Source organism: Thalassophryne amazonica, chromosome 7, assembly GCF_902500255.1.
Source record: "Thalassophryne amazonica chromosome 7, fThaAma1.1, whole genome shotgun sequence".
Classification (NCBI taxonomy): domain Eukaryota; kingdom Metazoa; phylum Chordata; class Actinopteri; order Batrachoidiformes; family Batrachoididae; genus Thalassophryne; species Thalassophryne amazonica.
This window is the reverse complement of record NC_047109.1, coordinates 70,445,420-70,459,337: the sequence shown is the minus strand read 5'-3', so window position 1 is coordinate 70,459,337 and position 13,918 is coordinate 70,445,420. Positions and strand designations below refer to the sequence as shown.

General features: G+C 39.2%; 1 protein-coding gene across 1 annotated transcript in view; it reads right to left on the bottom strand.

Annotated features, from left to right (window-relative positions):
• Positions 1-9,635, bottom strand: part of nt5c3a (5'-nucleotidase, cytosolic IIIA) — an 85,753-nt gene extending 76,118 nt beyond the window's left edge. Inside the window, exon 1 of the mRNA XM_034174400.1 lies at positions 9,445-9,635. Within this exon, the coding sequence (XP_034030291.1) occupies positions 9,445-9,582 (138 nt within the window). The 5' untranslated portion in view covers positions 9,583-9,635. The remainder of the gene's footprint in view (positions 1-9,444) is intronic.
• Positions 9,636-13,918: the final 4,283 nt, after the last annotated feature.

Genomic DNA, 13,918 nt, shown 5'->3' with positions numbered 1-13,918 from the left:
ATTCACGGCTTACGGATAATTCAAAATTTGCATCTGATTTACATTTTGGGGGTTAACAGCCACCATGCCACATTGAGACAAATTGGCTGTTCCGTTAACTTCATGGATCTTGTACAGGCCCTCCACGATGGGATGGCTGGCCGCGTCACAGCCAAGACCACCATCTCTGACTCCTTCCCCATCACCACTAGCCTGAAGCAGAGCTGCGTTCTTGCCTCCACCATCTTCTCTCTCTACCTTAGGGTCATGATCCACAAGCTTCCTGACATGGCCTCTGGTATTCAACTTTGCTGCCGAATGGATGGAGGTTTTTTTCAACACTGGATGCCTCTACACCTGTCGACTCATCACTTTGGTCACAATGCAGGAACTGTAGTACACTGATAACAACGCAACCCCTGTGGACACAGATGCTGACTTCCAGACTGATGTCAGTCTCTTTGATAGTGCCTATTCCCGCTTCAGTCTCATCACCAACATTGCGAAGACTAAGATTCTTGCGCAAGGAGCCCCAAGCCATCCTCCTCCAGACACTAGCAACGTACGACTCGTGGTAAAGTCCTCGAGACTGTGGAAGCTTTCCCCTACATGGGAAGCTACCTGTCCAGTGACTGCACTATGCAGAAAGGCATTGACATGTAATTCATGCCATGCATGCAGCATTTGGGAGGCTCTCCAAATGTGTTTTCTTAAACCACGACCTCAGCCTTCATACCAAAATCATGGTGTTCCGAGCCATCGCTCTTTCCAGCCTTCCCTATGGCTCTGAGGTGTGGGTGTTGTACAGACATGATGTGAAAAAGCTGGAGTGTTTCCAACAGCAAAAACCCTGTGCGAACTTCCTGCTCACCACCCACCCTTCGCTGCAAAAAGTGCCCGCATCTCTTCTGCTCTGCTCTGGGCTTGAACAGCCACATCAGACACAGTCACTCCAAGAACAGCAACAATTAAGCCCCAAGAGATCCTGCTGTGGAATCACTGCTTGGACACGAGCGACCACCACAGACGACAGCAAATCCTCTTTATAAAGAAGTGAAAGTGTACACACTTAAAAATCACTACCAACACCACCGCTACAAACCATACTGTAAATTTCAAACTTCATGACACTGTGACCTTGACCTTTTGACCCCAAAGTTTTAGCCACAGTCTATGATTCCCAGTGTTTAATTTTGGTGGCTTAACCTTTATTTGCTGTGATCAGAACGCAAGTAGACATTCAGAGATGGCCCTTATTCATGTTACCGCTGAGGTGGCTAAAAATATTGACGCATATAAAATAAATGCCTGCGAACTGAATTGTTACATGTGCATTAAAGACTTGGAAGTCACCCAAGTCATTATGTCTAGGAAACTGCATTACCCTTCCTGTCGCTTTAGAGATGCCAGAGGTCAGCTGTCTAGAAGAGATTCAGACAGCATTCCTTACCAGGACTGAAGTACTGGTACTGAGACAAAAGTATCTACTTTCATCTTGACTACGGTAGACTGTTACTGTTGTGTATGTGTAGGTTGAAATAGGTGACAAATTAAAGGAAAACCAATCTTGACAGCCTTTGGCACACAGTCTAAGGTACGTGCGTTCAAAAGACATGGCCCAAAGCATCTTTGTAAGGTGTTGGGGCTCCTGTCAAATCAGTCCCAATGTGACTTGGTACTGATTCTGTAAGTCACTGGAACTCTACTGGAAGGAAAAAGGACACCAGACTTCCAACAGCTATTCCCTTATTTGGCATTTAGATCATGTGGTAGAGAACCTGGTGTAATATATCAGTAAACAATCTCTTAGGTAGAAATTGGGTACAGAACTGGTGACTGCAAAGGCACAGAGCATGACTCGCATCATTTTGATACTCAAACCATTCCGTGACCCCTTGTGCCCTACATATGTAGACATTTGTTGTTTCTCCACACATTTTCCTTTCTCTTCTTTCATTCAGCCATTTTCTGTACCCATTTACTCTAATTGGGGGTCACGGGGTGGGGGGTGGTAGTTGGAGCCTACCACAGAAGTCACAGGACAAGAGCCCTGTACAGGACGCTAGACTATCACAGTGCTATATACTGACAGACAAAAACAACCACGCTATCACCTGCAGTCAATGTAAAGTTTCCAATCCACTTAACCTGCACGTCTTTGGAACTGGGAGCAAACACGAGGAGAACATGCAAACTACACAAGACCGTCTTGGTGTGAGGCAACGGTGCTGCCCCACTATGCCGCCCCCTTTGTCTACGTTTCTTTGTTTCGCCACACAACTTTTTAAATTTGTGTTTTTTTAATTGAGTGTGTACACATTATTCACTGACAGGGTACATTGCCATAAAGGCATTGATTGTGAGATATTTATTTATTTATTTATTTTTAAGTTTGCAAGTAGAGCTGCAATGATTAACCAACTAACTGAACAACTATTAAATTAATCAACAACAATTTTTATGTTGATTAATCGAGTCTTTTTTTAATACCCAAATCCTCTAAAAGAGAGTACTTTCTGGTTTATGTTATAGGTTTCTTTACTCTTACCTAACACTAAACTGAATTTCTCTGGGTTGTTGACAAAAAGCATTCAAGGGCATCATCTTGGGCTCTGGAAAACACCGATAGACATTTTTTCACCAGTTTCTGACATTTTGTGGGCCTAACAAGAAACTAATTGATCAAGAAAATAACAGATTGACAATCAATTATGAAAGTAATTGTTAGTCGCAGCCCTATTTGCAAGACAGAATTAGGGCTTTGGCATTACAACCACACTCCAGTGGGTGCTCTCACAATTAAAAAGTGAAGATCACTCTGCCACTGCACTCATCACTACAGTGTTAGACTGTACTGTATTATTACTTTGAATATCAGGTATCATATAACACAAACAGCAAACTTTCAGCCTGCAGAAAAGCTGAGTGAAACCTTTTCCTTCTCTGCTTGTACATACCAAGGACACGACCAATCACTGTGGTCTCTAAACATCCTCAGTGTAGCATTACTGCCATCATCTGGAATTATTATGTCTAACATCTAGTTAACAACTGCAATATCTGTGTGCATGTGTCTGTGTATGTTGGTGGGGAGACGCCAGGATTCTAAACACATTTACACAGACAGACAGGACTACGGATGTAATCAAAATTTAAGAAGATTTTTGTGCAAAGTCATAAATATACAATAAAAATGTACCAGCCTTAAAATAAAAATTGTGCATGCACAACTCCACTTATACTTAATGGTCTCACTGGTTCTAAAATATATATCAGCATTATATCACTGTAAAATGAAAGTTTGCAAAAGAAAAATATAAGTGCTTTCAACTTGCTATCCTCAGATTCCTCTGGAAATCACTAAGGCATTAATCACTACTGTTGGATGTAATAATTAAATGAAGAATTAATTGATTAAAAACTGATATATCACTAAGGAAAATGTTTGTGGTTGCAATGCCATGTGAAGCCAATCGATTGTATTTGAACACCCTGCAGTTTTGCAAGTTCTCCCACTTAGAAACCATGGAGGGCTCTGAAAATTTCATCTTAGGTGCATTTCCACTGTGAGAGACATAATGTAAAAAAAAAAAATAAAATCCAGAAATCACAATGTATGATTTTTTAATCATTTATTTGTGTGTTACTGCTGTAAATAAGTATTTGAACCCCTACCAACCACCAAGAATTCTGGCTCACACAGACCTGTTAATTTTTCTTTAAGAAGCCCTCTTATTCTGCACTCTTTACCTGTATTAACTGCACCTGTTTGAACTTGTTACCTGTATAAAAGACACCTGTTCACACACTCAATCACACTCCAACCTGTCCACCATAGCCAAGACCAAATAGGTGTCTAAGGACAACAGGGACAAAACTGTAGACCTGCACAAGGCTGGGATGGACTACAGGACAACAGGCAAGCAGCTTGGTAGAAGACAACAACTGTTGTGATTATTTATTAGAAAGTGGAAGAAACACAAGATGACTGTCAATCTCCCTCGGCCTGGGATTCCATGCAAGAGCTCACTTTGTGGGGTAAGGATGATTCTGAGAAAGCTGAGAACTACACAGGAGGACCTGATCAATGTGGTCAACCATGGTCAACCTGAAGAGAGCTGGGACCACAGTCACAAAGATTACATTAGTAACACATGATGCTGTCATGGTTTAAAATCCTGCAGGGCAGCAAGGTCCCCCTGCTCAAGCCAGCACATGTCCAGGCCCATGTGAAGTTCACCAGTGACCATCTGGATGATCCAGAGGAGGCATGGGATATGGTCATGTGGTCAGATGAGACCAGAATAGAGCTTTTTGGAATCAACTCCACTTACCATGTTTAGAGGTTGAGAACAACCCGAAGAAAACCATTCCAACCGTGAAGCATTGGGGTGGAAACATCATACTCTGGGGGTACTCTTCTGCAAAGGGGACAGGACGACTGTACCATATTGAAGGCAGGATGAATCCGGTCATGTATTGTGAGATTTTGGCAAACAACCTCCTTTCCTCAGTAAGAGCATTGAAGATGAGTCATGGCTGGGACTTCCAGCATGACAATGACCCCAAACACAGAGCCAGGGCAACTTATGAGGGGCTCCGTAAGAAGCATTTCAAGGTCCTGGAGTGGCCTGGCCAGTCTCCAGACCTGAACTCAATAGAAAATCTTTGGAGGGAGCTGAAACTCCAAACCTGAAAGATCTAGAGAAGATCTGTATGGAGGAGTGGACCAAAATCCCTGCTCCAGTGTGTGCAAACCTGGTGAAAAACTACAGGAAATGTTTGACCTCTGTAATTGCAAACAAAGGCTACTGTACCAAATATTAACACTGATTTTCACAGGTGTTCAAATACGTATTTGCAGCAGTAACATACAAATAAATTATAAAAAAAAAATCATACATTGTGATTTCTGGATTTTCTTTTTTTTTTTTTTAGATTATGTCTCTGACAGTGGACATGCACCTAAGATGAAAATTTCAGACCTCTCCATGATTTCTAAGTGGGAGAACTTGCAAAATCGCAAGGTGTTCAAATACTTATTTTCCTCACTGTGTGTGTATATATATATATATATATATATATATATACATACACACACACACACACACACACACACACACACGAGGTCCGTTAGAAAAGTAACGGACCTTTTTATTTTATGCAAAAAATATATGGATTTGATTCATATGTTTTTACGTCAGCCAAGCTTGAACCTTCGTGTGCATGCGTGAGTTTTTTCACGCCTGTTGGTTGCGTCATTCGCCTGTGGACAGGCTTTGAGTGAGCACTGGTCCATCCCTCTCGTCGTTTTCTCATTGTGAGTAAATGTCGGAATGAAAAAAAATTTGCCTTAATCTCTGTGAAGCCGAAAAAATTTTCACCGAAAGCCAAATGAATTTTCCGAATGGTTTCCAGCTGCCTGTCTCTAACAGTTTCTGAGAAGATTCTGATGGAAAAAAAGCCCAAATCATTCCGCCATTTCCTCACAATGAAAAAACAACAAGAGGGGTGGACCAGTGCTCACTCAAAGCCTGCCCACAGGCGAATGACGCAACCGACAGGCGTGAAAAAACTCACGCATGCGCACGAAGGTTCAAGCTTGGCTGACGTAAAAACATATGAATCAAATCCATATATTTTTTGCATAAAATAAAAAGGTCCATTACTTTTCTAATAGACCTCATATTATATATATATATATATATATATATATATATATATATATATATATATATATATATATATACATACATATATACGAGGTCTGTCCGTAAAGTATCGTACCTTTTTATTTTTTTCAAAAACTATATGGATTTCATTCATATGTTTTTACGTCAGACATGCTTGAACCCTCGTGCGCATGCGTGAGTTTTTCCACGCCTGTCGGTGACGTCATTCACCTGTGAGCACGCCTTGTGGAAGGAGTGGTCCCGCCCCCTCGTCGGATTTTCATTGTCTGGAAATGGCGAAATGAAAAGGACTTTTTTTCCATCAGAATTTTTTCAGAAGCTGTTAGAGACTGGCACCTGGAAACCATTCGAAAAATGTATCTGGCTTTCAGTGAAAATTTTACGGGCTTCACAGAGAATAAGGACTTTAACTACAGGTTTAAGGACCCCTTTAAAGGACGGTCGGTGCGCCGCGCTGCGAGCTGCAACGATGCGGCACAAACCACTGGATCATTTCTAAGCTGATGGCTCTGTGGATACGAGACCGTCGTGTGCTCTTTCTCTGGTTATCACAAGACCTGGACATCAGCCATTTTCCGGCAGATTTCACTTTTAACAAGAGATTTTGTCATGGAAAGCCGCGCGGAGGCTTCGCGCGTCACGACTGATTCGCTGATGAAGCGAGACAAAGGAACACCTCTGTTTCGGAGTGTTAGAGGACAAGTTTGGACAGGTCTATCTCGGCTTTCAGTGCTTACCAGTCGAGTGAGTATAAAAGAACTTGTGGAGAGCTGGACATGTCCCACCGACCGACCTTTAAAGGGGTCCTTAAAAAACCGAAAGTTGATAGGACTAATACTTAAATTAGCAATATTAGTTAACAACAGTGAACAATGGATGTTGTGCTGTAATGCACCAAGGGAGTTGGGGTTGTAAATGTTTTATTGTGGTTCATGTTAGTTTAACAGTGTTGTTAGTGTTATTGATTTATTGTGTTTTTGTAGTTCAATTGGTTTAGTCAGTTTAGCTAAGTGTCATATTGCCATTACCATGAGTGAGAAGTGTGCTTATATATTTTGGGTCAAAGATAAACGTACCAAAACAGAACATTGATAGGACTAATGTTTTTGGAGAAACTACGGCTATTACCTAACACTGAACAATGGACGCTGATAATTATATTCTGGACTCACACGCCATTCCAGCAGGGGGCGGTAAATCATCTATATAATAAAAGCATGTGTGCATGTGTGATTTTATTTTGTAAGTTCAAGCTAAGTACATAATATAATTGAAACTACATTAAAAATACATGGATGACACGACAAAGTGAAAACGCTTATTTTCATTGTGGTCCATTTAAAAATCAACTGACAAAATAGAAGTAAACATAAATGAAAATAAAAATACTGATAATAATAATAATAATAATAATAATACTACAAGCAAAGCGCCGCGCAGTGGCGCGAAGCTCGCTCTATGCTAGATGGAGGTACAAACTGGAAATGGCACAAAAATTCAGCCCCAGTGGAGAAAAAGTCACATACAACATTGTCGTAAAAAGCCACAAACCGATGGTAGACGAGCATAGAAATTAAAAAGAGGAGTAGATACCGCATTGGTTGCTGAGGCGCAAGAAATGCGGCTGCCATCATGGACCGGTCATTGTAGTGATTCTATCATAAGGTCGACAGTTGACGAACATACACATTATAAAGAGGAGTAGACACCGCAGTGGTTGCTGAGGTGCAAGAAATGCAGCCGCCATCTTGGATCGGTCATTGTAGTGATTCTATCACAAGGCAGAGTGAAGGTTTGATTTAATAATATATATATATATATATATATATATATATTTTTTTTTTTTTTTTTTTTTTTTTTTTTTTTTTCTAACATAATATGTGTGAAAAGTGTTCCAATACTTTTGGAGGGCACTGTATCCCAAGGGTGCAATTTAGAACTAGAAATTGCGGGGGACAAAGTGCAAGGCTTATGCAATTTGAAACTGTGGATATAAGTACTTAATTCTGAGAATAGCCAGCAATGATTTTATTAACATCCTGGTGTAAATACGGTATCACCACATGTGTAGAACTCTAAAAGAATATGTTGAGTTTTCATTAAAAAACAACTGCAATGTGGTAAAATGTATTCATAAATATGAAAGAACAGGCTCTTAATAATTATTAACTATCGCATACTGTATTTTTTTTTCTCAAGATTTGTTTTTGCATAAGTTTGAAAAAAACAACAGATCATAAGTTTAGGATAAATTACTTATCATGAATTTAATTTTCGAAGTGACACTAATGACAACACTCATACTGAACATAATTTCGCTCGCATAGACTGATTTTGGAGATCAAGCAATAATTGCCAATGGGCTTTCTGAGGTCCCAGATAGCTTTTCTGATTTCCTTTTCTAACTTTCAGAATTTAGTAAATTAGCATATGGCCCATTGATTCTTATGTGTAGACACTAGTCCCTAGAAGAAACTATTTTTGGTTTCAAATCTGGGCAAATGCAGTCCCAGAAAATTCCAAATGTGACAAACAAACAGGTGTTGTAAACAAGTCAATGCTGCTAAAAATACAAACTTGCAGAAACAAAGATACTATTCTGACATGGTTTGCACATAAGACTGGTAATTGCTGCACGCATTTATCTCCGACGCAAAAATTTGCCGGTTGTGGATCACTGAAGCAGCAGCCTCGTGTCAGTACTTGTGAGCCATGTGTACTTTGGGGCTCATCTCAACATCACGAATGGGCATGAATGTAGGGGCTTTTACTTTTTAATTCGAGAGAAATCTCATCTCCACACTTCATTTTTACTCGTAAAAACGTATAACAGTGCCTTTCGAAACTAAGTAAATTATCATTTAATAAGTATAATTTATATCATTTTGTGTTCAAAACACATTCTCGGGCAGTGTGTATCATTCTGCATTAGAAGGGCTCCAGCCAGATGCCAGGAATGCTCCCAAAGTGACACTGTGTCGTGATCCAGAACCAGGCAAAGTGATCCATTTCCGGCAAATATATGCACCACACATAATGTTGCTTTACACTTTAAGTAGAAGGGCTACCCCATCCAGACCTTTTCAGCTAGATAACATCCAAATACACAATACAACAATACACAATTAAAGGACATTCAGTTGCATTATGGCTCCGTATAGCGGAACTTTAAAAAAGGTGATCCGGAACTGGGCAACCGTCTGTACTACTGTTGCAAGTGTGAACTTAACTTGGCTCCGATGAAAAACAACCACTTTTGTTGTAGTGCATACATTTTTCTCTCTGGGTTCTTTTTGTTTGCAGAAAATAAAATAACACACCAACGCGTTGGCATCCTGAAGATTCCCGGTTTCGTATGATTTCACACTAAAAGTAAACAGGTAAAACTCACGCCACTGCACTACTCACGCACCTGTTAATCAGTGTTTGGTTTGCTATTTTTTTTATGTGCCTGTCATTTTTATGTGCCTGTCATTTGTTTACTTCCGCAATGCGCTTCGTGACGGTTTCAGGTGTCAGCGAGAATATGTGCAACTTCCAGCTAGGGCTTCAAAATAAAAGCGCACTTATACAAATGTTCCACATCCAAAATTTATCACACAACGGTGAACCACCATGCTATCCTCCCTTCACCCACACGTTGTTGATATAAGCCCTACATCCAAAAGCAAGACGACAGTCCAGAATAAACCGTAGAAAGGTATTTTACTTTGAAGAGGTACTTCCTCTAACATCGCGTTTTTATACAATTGACGCCTGCATCTTTACTTACCATTTCTATGATTCTGGTTTTCTTTCCTGCTCTTTTCTTCTTAGCAACAATGTACTGTGCCAGAACCACGCCGCCGAACAGCGCACAGACACTGGCGCTGGCCGCAGCACCGACCTTCATCACGGACACGCCGTCCATGATAACCCGCTGTACCGCCAAACCTCCACGCCGTTCAGAAAGTCCCGCGAGTGCCCCCTAGTGTCAACGGACCACTTCCTCAGTGCAAAGCCCAAAACCGTAGCCAAAGATCGGCGATGGCCAAGAAGACTACACACTCTGTTTCTTAAACGTGAGTGGAATAACATCTGTGTGTTTGTGCCTACAGCCATATCGAGAATATTTTTTAAAAAATCTTTATTTATACCCTGAATGATAGTATTAAATTTTAAAAGTATAAAAGAGCGTTTGGAGAGACTCTGGGAGATATTCGGAAAGCTAATTTTTATAGATCCTTCAACAGCCTTTTAAAGGTCATCAGGTGTCTTACAAATATCAATTTGGAGACAAAAATATACTATAGACGCAGTGGTTGGGTGGTTTTCACTTTTTTGTTTTTTTAAGAGCTGCTTTTTGTCAAGCTCCCTCTTACAGAGTGAACTCTTTTCTGTACTAGTCCACATGCCAGTGATCAATTTCGACCTAATCGGTACCACTTAAAGGGACTAAATGACACAAACCAGCGTCAGTGTACTATGCCCTACCCAGAAATGTATGATAACCATCCCAGGGTGGTAACTATAGCTGGATAGTGGTCAATGAAGGGTTACACAGGAGTCAAAATTTAAAAATGCTCCAATCATGTTGACAATACACCATACTATTTATCTGAGCATAACGATTCCAAAAAGGTATTATATGGACTAAATATGACTGAATGCTCTGGAGTTATGGGGTAAAAAAAAAAAATTGTGACAAAGGTCAGTTTCAGTTTGTACATGCGCCAAAAGTTAAAGCGGCTTTCAGTAAAAAAAATCTGCAAGTTATTGGTTGAATTAAAAGGATTAATAAATGGAGTAGTTTTGATTTTGTAGAATGCTTGGTCTCCAAAGTAAAGATCAAATAAGGTTGATGTACATTGGAGTCTATGACATATGTTACCCAGTAATGTGGTAACTAAGCATGACAAATGGTGAAAACTATTTCTTTTTGAAACCCTATTGACTCAACCAATAATTTGCATCACTTTTTACCGCAACTTTAACTTTTGACTACTGTACAAAATGAAACTGATCTTTGTCATTATTTTTGCTGTTTTTACCCCTTAACTCCATAATATACAGTCATAGTTAATCCAAACTATACCTTTTTGGAATCGTTATGATCAGATAAATGATGTGGTATATTTCTCAATATGATTGGAGCATTTTAAAATTTTTACCCATATGTAAGTCTTCATTTGACCCCTACCTGGCTATAACTACCACTCTGGGATGGCTATCATCCATTTTTGTGTAAGCCATAATACACTGAAGCTGGATTCTACAGCCCCTGGCAAAAATTATGGAATCACCAGCCTCGGACGATGTTCATTCAGTTGTTTAATTTTGTAGAAAAAAAGCAGATCACAGACATGACACAAAACTAAAGTCATTTCAAATGGCAACTTTCTGGCTTTAAGAAACACTATAAGAAATCAAGAAAAAAAGATTGTGGCAGTCAGTAACGGTTACTTTTTTAGACCAAGCAGAGGAAAAAAATATGGAATCACTCAATTCTGAGGAAAAAAATATGGAATCACCCTGTAAATTTTCATCCCCAAAACTAACACCTGCATCATATCAGATCTGCTCGTTAGTCTGCATCTAAAAAGGAGTGAACACACCTTGGAGAGCTGTTGCACCAAGTGGACTGACATGAATCATGGCTCCAACACGAGAGATGTCAATTGAAACAAAGGAGAGGATTATCAAACTCTTAAAAGAGAGTAAATCATCATGCAATGTTGCAAAAGATGTTGGTTGTTCACAGTCAGCTGTGTCTAAACTCTGGACCAAATACAAACAACATGGGAAGGTTGTTAAAGGCAAACATACTGGTAGACCAAGGAAGATGTCAAAGCGTCAAGACAGAAAACTTAAAGCAATATGTCTCAAAAATCGAAAAATGTACAACAAAACAAATGAGGAATGAATGGGAGGAAACTGGAGTCAACGTCTGTGACCGAACTGTAAGAAACCGCCTAAAGGAAATGGGATTTACATACAGAAAAGCTAAACGAAAGCCATCATTAACACCTAAACAGAAAAAAACAAGGTTACAATGGGCTAAGGAAAAGCAATTGTGGACTGTGGATGACTGGATGAAAGTCATATTCAGTGATGAATCTCGAATCTGCATTGGGCAAGGTGATGATGCTGGAACTTTTGTTTGGTGCCTTTCCAATGAGATTTATAAAGATGACTGCCTGAAGAGAACATGTAAATTTCCACAGTCATTGATGATATGGGGCTGCATGTCAGGTAAAGGCACTGAGGAGATGGATGTCATTACATCATCAATAAATGCACAAGTTTATGTTGATATTTTGGACAATTGAAAGGATGTTTGGGGATGATGAAATCATTTTTCAATCTGATAATGCATCTTGCCATAGAGCAAAAACTGCAAAAACATTCCTTGCAAAAAGACACATAGTGTCAATGTCATGGCACAGGGTCAATGTCAATGAGCAGATCTGATTTGATGCAGGTGTTAAATTGGGGGATGAAAATTTACAGGGTGATTCCATAATTTTTTCCTCAGAATTGAGTGATTCCATATTTTTTTCCTCTGCTTGGTCTAAAAAAGTAACCATTACTGACTGCCACAATCTTTTTTTCTTGATTTCTTATAGTGTTTCTTAAAGCCAGAAAGTTGCCATTTGAAATGACTTTAGTTTTGTGTCATGTCTGTGATCTGCTTTTTTTCTACAAAATTAAACAACTGAATGAACATGTTCTGAGGCCGGTGATTCCATAATTTTTGCCAGGGGTTGTAAGTGCTGTTTTGTCCCCTTAAGTGGTACTAAAAACCTGCTTGACAGCACAGGCCAGCTCAATGTGTGTCACAGATTAATCAGAACTAAAGATATGGACTTCCGTTACAATGCCACAGGATTGCGTTTGTATTGAGGAATTTCATACATGCACAGTAAGAATTGTGAGACTTTGATATTTAACATGAAACCCAGACTTTATAGAACTGTAAAGGTAGATTGAAGTCTGGAAGCTTTGTTGTATTCTTGATTAGTGCTTAGTGAAGCTCTACCGCTATTAATATTGTCCAATGTTACATCAAAGATTATTTAAAAGTATCTCTGATGTACACCAATGACGTACATGTTGGGGATGTGATGGTCGAGTGCAGGGGTCTGCAACCGTTACAGTGAAAAGAGCCATTTTTGTCTCATGTTCCACAAATAAAATTCTTCTGGAGCCCCAAAACATATTTGACCTTTAAAATGAATGAATAAAGATAGATAACACAGCTTCATAAAGTTTTATATGTACAGTTCACCTATATTTTTAATTGTTGTTTTTATGAATGAACAAAGATAGATGAGACAGCTTTATAAAGTTTTTATGTACAGTTCAGCTATATAATTGTGTTGTTTTTTTTTGTTTGTTTGTTTTTTTAAACAACCCCAAATCAGAAAAGTTTGGATAACACGGAAAATGTGGTGGTGGGGTATAACGATCCTGACGTGATCTTTGACTTCTATTTATGTAAACTGGAGACAGTATGAAACCAACATATTTCATGTTTTGTGTGGTCAGCTTTATTTCATTTGTTATTATACATCCATCCCTACACTGAAGGCCTGCAACATATTACAAAAAAGGTTGGGACAGGGCAGTTAATTCTAAATGTAATCATTTTTACAGTCTGTTTCCTTGAGAAATGTCAGTGGATGGACACATGAATATTTCAAAGTCACTGAATATTTCTTGAACTTCATTTACATTAATCATTCAGAAATGCAAAGTGTGGTACTGTATGGTAAATCTGTGTTAAGTAGGCAGTTCTCAAAAACTAAATGACCACACTGGAACGAGACAAGTGAGGGAAGCCACCAAGAGAATTTTTGGCTTCTGTGGGTCTGAGTGGAGAAACTGGGAATACATTTCTTTTGTAAATTTTCATTTTAGTCCCAACTTTTTCTGATTTGTGGTTGGCTGTGTTGCATTTCTGAAATAACTTCTATAAAGAAAAGTGTTAACACTTGTAAACGCCAAACTCTTACAAAGGAAAAAAGTATGAGCTTGTGCAGGCAGACTTTGATATAAACTGAACAGAACAATCCAGGTTTATTTGGCTTTCCATATTTTTAAAGATAAGAATAAAATAAGCGGTAACTCACTTTGAAATAAATAAAATGTATAGCTGCAGCCTAACAACTTTAAAAAGTAACATAAAAATCAGCCAGGTGTCTGTTGGCAGTTGATTCCCTGTGCACCTGAATTAGCAAGTCAGTTTGTGGCAGAGCAGGGAGAGA